Here is a 12,882-nt window from a genome sequence, read left to right as displayed (position 1 = left end):
ATCCTCCTTAAATATCCCCCTATGATTGCTAGATTGAGATTTGGTTATGTACCCTGTTTCCCCTAAAATAAGACATCCCCAGAAAATAAGACCTAGTAGAGGTTTTGCTGACTTGCTAAATATAAGGCCTCCCCCGAAAGTAAGACCTAGAAAAGTTTTTGTTTGGAAGCATGCCCAACGAACAGAACACCAGAGCATGCAGGATCGGTAAATGTATGTACCATAGATTGTTGTACATGGAAATAATGGTAGTAACAAGAAATTCTTGATAGGAATCATAGTTTGTCTGGTTATGCTGGTTTGTGATGGCAATTACCATACAGTATATAATAAATGTTCATTTTTTTGTTCAACAATAAATGTGAATTCTTCTTCATGGAAAAATAAGACATCCCCTGCACATCTTTGGGAGTAAAAATTAATATAAGACACTGTCTTATTTTTGGGGAAACACGATAGAAGAGGGAATATTACTTCACTTCACTTTATTTCTTAATTAGTCGCTCTCCACCAGAGTGCTCCGAGCGATTTACAATTTAAAATATCATTCCACAATATAAAAACATTCAACATAAAAACATGCAACAGTGACTATTTGGCAAATTAGATCTGATTTACTTAAATGCACAACCAAACAGCCAAGTCTTGAGTGCTTTTACAAAAGGTCGCAACTCCAACATTGCTCTAACATATGGAGGCAATGAGTTCCACAGAATTGGAGCATAGGCCGAAAAGGCTCTACGCCTTGTACCTCCCTAGGGCCTGGTACGTATAGGAGATTTTCCTGGGAAGATCGAGGTGACCACTGATGGAAACAAGGAATGAGGCGGTCCCTAAGATACAATGGTCCTTGGCCATTTCGAGCTCTAAATGTCAGGATCAGTGTCTTGTAAGAGCTCCGATGTTCTATTGGTAGCCAATGCAGTTGTTTCAGAATCGGTGTAATATGGGATCTTATAGATGATCCTGCTAGCAGCCTGGCCGCTGCATTTTGGACCATTTGGATCTTCTGGGTGAAGATTGTTATCCAAGCAACACTACAATGAACAAAGGAACAGAAGGTATCTCTGGTTTCATTCTTTGTCCTGGAGTGGCCTCATGGCAGTCATGTAAGGTCAAGCAAGACTTCCATCTGTAGCATTACAGTATTTGTGGCCAGTGCCAAGCGGTGATATTTTAGTGGACAAACAAGCGCCTCATTTGTCTTTTCCTGTTCCTTGTTGGATGGAGGCGAAGCTACCACTAGTACCCCATAATACTTCTGGGTGTTTTTATTGCATATCTTAAAATAAACAACAGCACTTCTGGGCATGATTTTGAAAGGGATTCTAATGCAAGTAGAACACGTGGGGCTTTGCACGTTGTTATGCATTTGCAAAGCTTTCTATGTGATTTTGGGGCAACATTTGGCTGAAATTGCTTTGAATTATTTTTATTTTGGGGTACTTGGGGGACCACTAAAGTACACAGAAATCTATAATACGTGTAAAGATACAGTTGTCCTATTACTAACTAATATACAGAATAGAACAATGGTAACAGACAAATTATAATCCTTACAGGTGCATGAGTAATGCACAAATGCAAACTGTTTACAGCATTACATCAAACATTATATTCATGTTTGTATGTTTTTTCAGTAACAAATAAGTATGTTCAGTAACTGAGTACAACACTTTGAATTCCAGTATTGTCCCACGTAGATAAAAGTCTTAGTACTTGGGGGACCATCAGTGGCTTCAGGAGTTTCACATATCCATACCTTTTATATCCCTGTTGAAAATATTCCTTTAGGCAGAGTTTGGTCATAATGACTTCTAAATAAGTTTGTCATCTCTTAACTGTTTACTCTTGGGAAACAAGACCATGCTTTAGGTCTTTTTTTTGTATCAGGAGTGAATTGAGAAACTGCAAGTCGCTTCTGGTGTGAGAGAATTGGCCGTCTGCAAGGATGTTGCCCAGGGGACACCCAGATGTTTTGATGTTTTTAACATCCTTGTGGGAGGCTTCTCTTATGTCCCCACATTTGAGCTGGAGCTAACAGAGGGAGCTCATCTGTTCTCTCCTCGGGTTAGATTCGAACCGGTAACCTTCAGGTCAGCAACACAACCTTCAGGTCATCAGTCCTGCCGGCACAAGGGTTTAATCCACTATGCCATTGGTGCATCTACTGCATAGAGTTAATGCAATTCAACACCACTGGGATCTGTAGTTTGGTGAGGCACCAGCAGATTTGGCAGAGAAGACCAAAGATCTTGTAAAGCTACAATTACAGTAGAGTCTCACTTATCCAACATAAACAGGCCAGCAGAACGTTGGATAAGCGAATATGTTGGATAATAAGGAGAGATTAAGAAAAAGCCGATTAAACATCAAAATAGGTTATGAATTTTACAAATTAAGCACCAAAACATCATGTTATACAACAAATTTGACAGAAAAAGTAGTTCATTACACATTAATGCTATGTAGTAATTACTGTATTTACAAATTTAGCACCAAAATATCACAATGCATTGAAAACATTGACTACAAAAATGCGTTGGATAATCCAGAACGTTGGATAAGTGAGATTCTACTGTACCAAGATTCTACAGCATGAAACCAAGGCAGTTAAAGTGGGGCCAAACTGCATTAATTCTACACTGTGTCCATATCCAAAATTACAGTTTTGAAACAATATAACAATTAAGATCAAGGTTGGCCTATTGTTGTAGTACGTAAAAGTTATTTTCAAATGTTACTTTTAAATACATTGTAAGAGCCATGGTAACAGTAATTTTTCAAGTTTTTGTAACTCATCAAATAAATGAAACAAATAGGAAGGAAGTAACATAACAAAATAGCCTTTTTCATAATAGCTAAACAGAATGAGTTAGTATTTAGACATTGTAACAGGTCACTAGAATCATAGAATCATAGATTTGGAAGAGACCATATGGGCTATCCAACCCCTTGCTATGCAGGACAAGCACAATCAAAGCACCACTGACAGATGACCATCCAGCCTCTGTTTAAATTGATTACTTATGGAGACTATTTTCCAAACTGAATTTCAGACATGTGCAGTTCATGGTTGCACTCTTCCGACTTTAAATGCTAGTAAATTTGTATTTTTGTTACTGTGTGTTTTGACTAAGAATTGTTAGTCACCAGTAAAAACCACAATGAATGTGGAGATTTAGTGGCCAAGGTGATTAAACTTAGGCTAATTGATTTCTGTGAGTGGAGAGCCCTGAAGTAGTTCTTTGGGGATATTTGCTGACACCATTTTTGATAGAAGTGTCCTCCAAACTATTACACAATGAAGCTGAGTTTTAATTGATAGGCCAATTAATTGGGTAAATCTGCACTGATTTGCATGTGAGAAAATATTCTAAAAGAAAGAAGAGGAAGCTTAATTTGCTTTCCCATTGTGTAGCCTTATTTCTTAGATGGTCTAAATAGCCTAAAAGCATCAGTTGGTGTCAGTGCTTCTTTTTGGTTTGGCCAGAAAGAATGAAGCTCTCACCTTTTGCCACTCTTCTCAGAGAAGGGGTAATTCCTTTTTTTAAAATCAGAATTAACATTGCACCTTAACTTCTATCAAAAAGAGGAACTATAGTGGCAAAAGGGTTGTCTTTCAATGGCTGGGAGGAAAATGTTAGTTGCCAAACTCAACTGGCTTCCTGCGACAGCATTGGTGCTTTTCTATCTCTATAGAATGCGCCTTGACATATTGATAGGTCATATTACAATCCATAATTTTGACCCTAAAATTATAGATAAGGTTGACTTACGAGCTTGACTTATGCACAAATATAGTAAAGGTAAAGGTTTCCCCTGACGTTAAGTCCAGTTGTGTCCGGCTCTGGGGGTTGGTGCTCATCTCCATTTCAAAGCTGAAGAGCCGGCGTTGTCCATAGACACCTCCAGGTCATGTGGGCAATGGCATGACTGCATGGAGCACCGTTACCTTCCCCTCAGAGCAGTACCTATTGATCTACTCACATTTTCATGTTTTCATACTGCTAGGTTGGCAGAAGCTGGAGCTAATACCAGGCGCTCACTCCGCTCCCCGGATTCGAACCTGTGACCTTTCGGTCTGCAAGTTCAGCAGCTCAGCGCTTTAACACACTTAGCCACCGGGGGTGTGTGTGTATGTATGTATATATATATATATATCTCCCCATGTTTAAAGAGATATCAGGGTTATGTGTTTTTATGATTTTCTGTTTATGCACATTTGTTTATGTGTCTAATGTTTTAATTGCTGTATTTTTAACTGACTGTATGTGTTCTGATATGTTGGAAACCAATCTGAGTCCCTTGTGGAGATAGAGTGGTATATAAATAAAGTTTTATTATTATTGTTGTTGTTGTTGTTAAATGCTCCAGTCATTCTGGTTTCTGTGAATGGATGTGAAAGCGTCTGAAGGCAAAAAAGGGGAATACCTTTGTCTGTGTATTATATGTCCTTGTGTTCATTGTGTAAAAGGCATTGAACATTTGCCTTATATGTGTACTGTAATTCGCTCTGGGGAGATAAAGCGTATTATTATTATTATTATTATTATTATTATTATTATGTCATAAGACTACATGACTCACTCTAAAGACATAATAAAGTGGAAGGCTGAAAAGAATAAGGGTGGATTGATCCACCAAAGAAAACCCTGAATTTTCAAGATCAGTTGATAACTAAGTGTCTTGAATGTCTCTTGACAAGTGTCTTGAATCCTTTTATAGGATCACCATAAGTCAAAGTTGACTTGGTGGCAACTAACAACAAAAAAGAAACAGTCAACTCACTTCACTATTATTTTCCAAATATCTCCCATGCGGAAAAGCTGAAGGCATCAACATATACAGTAATAATAATAAATAATAATAACTTTATTTTTATACCCCGCCCCATCTCCCCGAAGTGAGTAGAGTCTCACTTATCCAACATAAGCGGGCCGGCAGAATGTTGGATAAGCGAATATGTTGGATAATAAGGAGGCTTTAAGGAAAAGCCTATTAAACATCAAATTAGATGATTTTACAAATTAAGCACCAAAACATGTTAGACAACAAATTTGGCAGAAAAAGTAGTTCAATACGCAGTAATGCTATGTAGTAATTACTGTATTTATGAATTTAGCACCAAAATATCACGATGTATTGAAAACATTGACTACAAAAATGCGGTGGATAATCCAGAACGTTGGATAAGCGAGTGTTGGATAAGTGAGACTCTACTGTACTTGTTATTACAGAAATTATCTCCCTTTCATAGGTCCCAGCTGTCTCCTGGTCATTGTATGACATAGGTAGAAGTTATTAGGTAACTAATAGTGACTAAGAAGTGTATTGAAAACATTGACTACAAAAATGCATTGGATAATCCAGAATGTTGGATAAGTGAGTGTTGGATAAGTGAGACTCTACTGTACTTGTTATTACGGAAATTATCTCCCTTTCATTGGTCCCAGCTGTCTCCTGGTCATTGTATGACATAGGTAGAAGTTATTAGGTAACTAATAGTGACTAAGAAGTGTATTGAAAACATTGACTACAAAAATGCATTGGATAATCCAGAATGTTGGATAAGTGAGTGTTGGATAAGTGAGACTCTACTGTACTTGTTATTACGGAAATTATCTCCCTTTCATAGGTCCCAGCTGTCTCCTGGTCATTGTATGACATAGGTAGAAGTTATTAGGTAACTAATAGTGACTAAGAAGTGTTAATATTCAGATTTAGTCATCTTGTCCTGTATCTGCTGGCTCCCAATCTCTCTTGGACTGTCAAGCAGCCTTTCTGAAATGCTCCACCATACATGTTTCAGCCAACACCAGGTATTACTTTACTTATGAAGCATCTCAGATTTTCCAGGTCATTTGACAGGCAGTTCCAAAGTGTATGTAAGAAGTGGTTTTCTGAGCCCCCGGGGATCATGATTGAGAACTTAATTAAGTGGAAATAATCACCACTCCGCCGTCGAAAAGTGTTTTGTTCGCAAATGTCTTTTGGATGGAAATATCAAGAAAGAGCCGACATCTTCTCAAAGAATCCAAGTGATAAACTTTGGGTGAACTTCTGATTTAGTTTCTAGTCTCTTCAGGAATGGGAATCAAACGGCAAGATGAGATTCAGCCTTTAATTTCCTTATTTCAATTTCAATGTCCACCTTTCCATTTGCCGTTCCCTGCTCCTTTCTCCTAGAGAGAGCATTTATTGTGCAATTACCTTCCCTCTGAGACTCCATTTGGGGGAGATAAATGTCCTCCTCTTCCACTTGTAGCTCTACTAATCTTTTCCCACTTTTTTCACCATTTCCCCCAGTATGATTAAGTAGACTGCCTTCTTACACAATGTATGTTGAGCTCCTAGTGCTACCACTCAAAATCCCTTGTGTTAGACTGTATTAATGTAGCTACAAGCTAAAACTCTATTCTAATTTACTTTTTGAACCTTTTAGTGCTCATAAGATGTGGTCAGAACTGTCATTTTCCCCCAGTTACAATGATGTTTCAAATAATGTCTGCATTTGGTACAAGCAAGTTGTTGCTTTCTTTCCTGTTGAGTGTGTGTGTGTGTGTGTGTGTGTGTGTGTGTGTGTGTATGCTAGCGGTGCCCGGCCACTTTGTTGCTGTGGTGAAGTATGGTGGTATGGGAAATAACGTATTGAGGAATTGGTTGTAGTTAAGGTAAAGGATAAAGGTTTTCCCCTGACATTAAGTCCATTATAAATGGGTTATATAGCTGTGTGGAAGGGGCTTGAGTCTACACTGCCATATGATCCAGTTCAAATAAGATAATCTGTGGAAGAGGCCTAAGTGAGGCCTAACTCTGCCTGTCCCCTGGGCTGAGTGGGTTGCAAGGAGACTAAGTGGGCGGAGCTTAGCCTTCTAACTGGCAGAAATTGGATAAAAACAATTATTCCTCTCCCTCCAATTAGGACTTTATTTTTCTTTTTGTTGTATGAACGTAGAGGCATGGATGAGGGGTTGTGCTGCCAAGTTTAGTGTTTCTGGGATGTGTAATTTTGTTGTTTTGTCCTAGGCCGAAATTTCATAACCCTTTTATATATATACTAGCTGTGCCCAGCCACGCACTGCTGTGGCGAAGTCTGGTGGTATGGGAAATAAAGTATTGAGGAATTGGTGGTAGTTAAGGTCAAGGGTCAACATTTTCCCCTGATGGAGCTTAGCCTTCTAACTGGCAGCAATTGGATAAAAAAAAATATTCCTCTCCTTCTAATTAGGGCTTTATTTTTCTTTCCTTTTTGTTGTATGAACGTAGATGCATGGATGATGGGTTGTGCTGCCAAGTTTAGTGTTTCTGGGATGTGTAGTTTTGTTGTTTTGCCCTAGGCCGAAACGTCACTACCCTTTTATATATATCGATAATAACAGATAATTATAATGACATATATATTAGGACTTTATTTTTCTTTCCTTTTTGTTGTATGAACCTAGAGGCATGGATGAGGGGTTGTGCTGCCAAGTTTAGTGTTTCTGGGATTTGTTGTTTTGTCCTAGGCCGAAACGTCACTACCCATATATATATATATATATATATATATATATATATATATATATAGAGAGAGAGAGAGAGAGAGAGAGAGAGAGAGAGAGAGAGGGAGGGAGTGGTCCGGTATGGGAGGAGGTCCATGGGGTGATATCATGAATTGCCCCACTGAGTCACACCAACACTAATGGTGCCAATAGGATCATTATGTTGGAGAAGTAGAACTGATCAGAGTACACATTATTACATTTACTGTTATTGTTGTCACTGATATATTGATTCAAGTTGATTCATAGTCTTCACAACATTTTTAAGAGACCTGCTCAAGACTGAGTACGGTTTCTAACCTTGTCTCTGAGTCCAAATCACTCCAACCTCAATAGTCTCAATTTTGTGTTGCCGTGCGTTTTTCAGACTGCATGGCCATGGTCCAGTAGCATCCTCTCCAGACGTTTTGCCTGCATATGTGGCTGGCATCTTTAGAGATTTGTTGAAGGTGAGGCAAGTGGAGTGTATATATACCTGTGGAATGTCCAGTGTGAATGTTGCAATTAGCAAGCTTGATTGGCATTGAGTAGCCTTATAGCTGCAAAGTTAATCACAGAGGATATTTGCATAGAGGTAGCCTGGCTGTTGTGCCTGGATGCATCCTTCGTTTGGGAAGTGTTAACTGGCACTTGGTTTTTAGCTGTCTGGAATCCCCGTTCTGAGTGGTGTTCTTTATTTAATGTCTTGATTCTGGTGTTTTTTACTACTGGTAAATGGATTTTGTCCATTTTCATGGTTTCCTCCTTTCTATTGAAATTGTCTACATGCTTGTGGATTTCTCTGTGTAGTCTGACATGGTGGTTGTCCGAGTATTGAAAACATTGACTACAAAAATACGTTGGATAATCCAGAACGTTGGATAAGCGAGTGTTGGATAAGTGAGACTCTACTGTATATTGTATGTACATACAGCTGTTCTGAGTCCCCTTCGGGGTGAGAAGGGCGGAATATAAATGTAATAAATAAATGTAGTAAATGAATAAATAAATAATTTTAGACTTAAGCTCGCCCAAAAGTCTGGAATAACTTGAAGGCACACAACAACAACAATCCTAATTAACTTGACTATCTCATTGGCCAGAAGCAGGCCCACAGTTCCCATTGAAATCCTGATAGGTTTATGTTGGTTACAATTGTTTTCAATTTTACATATTGTATTGTTCTTTCATTGTTATTGTTGTTTTACACTACAAATAAGACATGTGCAGTGTGCATAGGAATTTGTTCGGTTTTTCCCCCAAATGATAATTCGGCCCCTCCACAGTCTGAAGGATTGTGGACCGGCCCTCTGCTTTAAAAGTTTGAGGACCCTTGTTCTGAACAAATGAAGGTTGTCAAATTCTTTGGGGTTTCTTGGGTTTTCCTTCTCTTATTTCTCCAAGGCTTCATTTCTAAACTGGGTTGTTGCTGTTGATGTGATGGAGGACCCAGTGTAAAATAGGGATCCCCTTAGCTACCTTGTGCAAAATGAAGATAGAGAGAGAGACCATGTTGTCCTATCCCCTCGGTGAGCAAAATGTCTTCGCGGCCAGTCCTGTAAATGGAAGGTTAATTCACAAAAGCCCATGAAGTGCGATGTCGCTTTGTTCCTGTGATCTGATTTGGATAGCCTTGCGTTCAGAGTTGAGGTGTCAAGTATTTGGATGCTCAAAACACCCGTTTCTCGCCGTTAAGAGAGAGCCAGCCCTCAAGGTAAAAGGAACGGGCTTGGCGTGGAGTTTAGATGGATGGGATGTGCTTGGAATTTTGTAAAGGAGCTTTGGTTAATTTAGAGGCAGCGGCTTTATTGGGGGCCGTGTGGCAATTAGTTCGGAAAAGGAAAAGAGATTGCGGTTTAATTAATATTCTAATCCCAACGTTCCCGGCCTTCCTGCCAAGTCAGCAAGGCTACATGTTCTGTTTGCAATCCTTGCGATTCAGTCGGGCTGACATTCGTCAGTAACCTCCCGAAAAGAAACCCACTTGTAAATTTAGCACCAAAAAAAAAAAAAAAATGAGCGAACGTCAACACGTTGCAGAAAAGTTTTAATCAGGGCTGTCACATAACACTTTTTTTTCTGTCTGCAAACACAAAGGGACCTTTCACGCAACACAATTTACTCCGCAGAAAAGTAGGCATTAAGGAGTCACTCACTGGCTGGGGTGCTGGAAGGGAATCAATGTGTTGTGTCGTTGCTTTTCAAGGGTTTTGAAATCAAAATTAATTTCTCCTGCAGGTAAATCGCATTGCCAAGAAGTGGCTTGTCTCCCGCCTACCCGCACACCCTCCAGCCATGAGGCCTCTGCTTTTGCCTGCCTACGTTGTGCTGTTGACCGTCTTCCGATGCCACGCCGTCAGCTTTCCCGAAGACGACGACCCCATTAACGTTGTTGACTACCACTGTGAGTAACCGACAGCAGGGCTAAGCATTCATTGCCCTTTATTGTGTTGTTGTTGTTTCCGTTGAGCGAAAGTTGCCAAGCTGATTTACTTATTCTCCTTTCGGCATCAAATATCCCTTGTTAATTTTTAATTTTTTAATGGAAAGCAATAAAAAAAAAGCTGCAAGAAGTTGCGATTAGTTTGTTTGTTTCTTTTTAAGTGCCTTTGCTGATGCTGGCCATCTCTAATTCATTTATATTCAAAGCATTACGCAAGGAATTTAGTCTAAACCCTTCCCCTCCCGGTCTGTGCAGCTAATCAATGCAGCCTATTGATTCTTTGGCTCTGTAATCCTGAGTGATGGCGTAACCCGTTTTTACTTGCAGATTCGAGGCAGTATCCAGTATTTAAAGGACGCCCTTCAGGCAACGAATCCCAACACAGGCTGGACTTTCAACTGATGTTGAAAATTCGAGACACACTTTATATTGCTGGCAGGTAATTTTCCTGCAGACGGTTGATTAAATTAAAATTCTATTCTCCCTCCCCTTGGTTTTGCATTTAATCTGTGCGCCTTGCTTTAAAAATCATCCATAGAAATGAGATCAGAAAATAATATTGGAAGGGAGGAATATCAAGAAAACTTGATGCAAAAGTTTTACCTATCCCTTATAATTGACCATGTTCACCTTGAAGTCCTGTTTACTGGTACAGTAGAGTCTCGCTTATCCAACGTAAACGGGCCGGCAGAATGTTGGATAAGCGAATATGTTGGATTTTTTTTTTCGTGTCAGGAGTAACCAGAGTTGCTTCTGGAGTGAGAGAATTGGCCGTCTGCAAGGACGTTGCCCAGGGGACGCCCGGATGTTTTTGATGTTTTACCATCCTTGTGGGAGGCTTCTCTCATGTCCCCGCATGGAGCTGGAGCTGATAGAGGGAGCTCATCCACACTCTCCCCAGGTGGGATTCGAACCTGGCAGCTTTCAGGTCAGCAACCCAACCTTCAAGTCACTTAGTCCACTACGCCATCTGGGGGCTAATATGTTGGATAATAACGAGAGATTAAGGAAAAGCCTATTAAGCATCAAATTAAATTATGATTTTACAAATTAATTTAATTTTAATTTAATTTAATTACAGCATTTATATTCCGCCCTTCTCACCCCGAAGGGGACTCAGGGTGGATCACATTACATATATATGCAAACATTCAATGCCTTTTTAACATAGAACAAAGACAAGATAAACATGGCTCCGAGCGGGCCTCGAACTCATGACCTCCTGGTCAGAGTGATTGATTGCAGTTAAATGCAGCTGGTTTGCTCTCCCGTCTGCGCCACAAACATCATGTTATACAACAAATTTGACAGAAAAAGTAGTTCAATACGCAGTAATGCTATGTAGTAATTACTGTATTTACGAATTTAGCACCAAAATATCACAATTTATTGAAAACATCGACTACAAAAATGCGTTGGATAATCCAGAACGTTGGATAAGTGAGTGTTGGATAAGTGAGACTCTACTGTATTTGAATTCTTGATGGAGTAGATTGATTTGGATTTGTAATTTTATGTCTTACTAGCTGTGCCCGGCCACGCGTTGCTGTGGTGAAGTATGGTGTTATGGGAAATAAAGTATTGAGGAATTGGTGGTAGTTAAGGTAAAGGGTAAAGGTTTTCCCCTGACATTAAGTCCAGTTGTGTTCGACTGCACACCGAAGTGGATTATATGGCAGTGTGGAGTTAAGACAATCCAGTTCAAAGCAGATAATATAAGATTATAAATGGGTTATATAGCTGTGTGGAAGGGCCTTGAGTCTACACTGCCATATAATCCAGTTCAAATCTGATAATCTGTATTTTATAGGCAGTGGGGAAGAGGCCAAAGTGAGGCCTAACTCTGTCTGTCCCCTGGGCTGAGTGGGTTGCTAGGAGACCAAGTGGGTGGAGCTTAGCCTTCTAACTGGCAGCAATTGGATAAAAACACTTATTCATCTCCCTCTAATTAGGACTTTATTTTTCTTTTCTTTTTGTTGTATGAACGTAGAGGCATGGATGAGGGGTTGTGCTGCCAAGTTTAGTGTTTCTGGGATGTCTAGTTTTGTTGTTTTGTCCTAGGCCGAAATTTCATTACACTTTTATATATATAGATGATGTTGTTTATTACGTCTACTATGTTTAACTTTGTTGTATGGGGTTCATTGACAATTGAATTTTTTATGTTTATGTTGGAAACTGAGTCCTCTCGAGGAGATGGAGGGGTATAAAAATGAAGATTATTATTATTATTATTATTATTATTATTATTATTATTATTATTGATACAACGACGTTGTATGACACAGCAAACAAGATAGATATGCTGGATTTCGTTTCACAAAACCACAAGTCGAACACTTCCCAAGTGTCTGGGACTGTGTGATGTATTTTCGGATGATGCGTGCAGATCCCAGCAGGGTGGCCTTTTGCATTTGGCAGATCATAATTTTGTCAATGTCTATTGTTTCCAAATGCCGGCTGAGATCTTTTGGCATGGCACCCAGTGTGCCCATCACCAACGGGACCACCTGCACTGGTTTCTGCCAGTCTTTGAAGTTCAATCTTGAGGTCCTGAGAGCGGCTGAGTTTTTCCTGTTGTTTTTCATCAATGCAACTGTCACCTGGGATGGCAACATCAATGATCCAAACCTTGTTCTTTTCCACAACTGTGATGTCTGGTGTGTTGTGTTCCAGAACTTTGTCAGTCTGGATTCGGAAGTCCCACAGTATCTTTGCGTGTTCATTTTCCACGACCTTTGCTGGTTTGTGATCCCACCAGTTCTTTGCTGCTGGCAGGTGGTACTTGAGGCATAAGTTCCAATGGATCATTTGGGCCACATAGTTGTGCCTCTGTTTGTAGTCTGTCTGTGCAATTTTCTTACAGCAGCTGAGGATATGATCAATGGTTTCGTCAGCTTCCTTGCACAGTCTGCA

General features: G+C 39.7%; 1 protein-coding gene across 14 annotated transcripts in view; it reads left to right on the top strand.

Annotated features, from left to right (window-relative positions):
* sema6d (semaphorin 6D) overlaps window positions 1-12,882 on the top strand; it is a 580,684-nt gene that overhangs the window by 460,993 nt on the left and 106,809 nt on the right. For 13 of the 14 annotated variants that reach the window (XM_062963613.1, XM_062963603.1, XM_062963605.1 and 10 more), the window contains 2 exons: window positions 9,762-9,927; window positions 10,294-10,405. In XM_062963613.1, the coding sequence (XP_062819683.1) occupies window positions 9,762-9,927; window positions 10,294-10,405 (278 nt within the window). Of the gene's footprint in view, window positions 1-4,121; window positions 4,143-9,761; window positions 9,928-10,293; window positions 10,406-12,882 lie in introns of those variants that run through there. The other variant, XM_062963606.1, reaches the window with a different exon arrangement.

This window comes from Anolis carolinensis, unplaced genomic scaffold (genome assembly GCF_035594765.1).
Source record: "Anolis carolinensis isolate JA03-04 unplaced genomic scaffold, rAnoCar3.1.pri scaffold_11, whole genome shotgun sequence".
Classification (NCBI taxonomy): domain Eukaryota; kingdom Metazoa; phylum Chordata; class Lepidosauria; order Squamata; family Dactyloidae; genus Anolis; species Anolis carolinensis.
The sequence above is the reverse complement of the archived record's forward strand: the minus strand, read 5'-3'. Positions and strand labels throughout refer to the sequence as shown.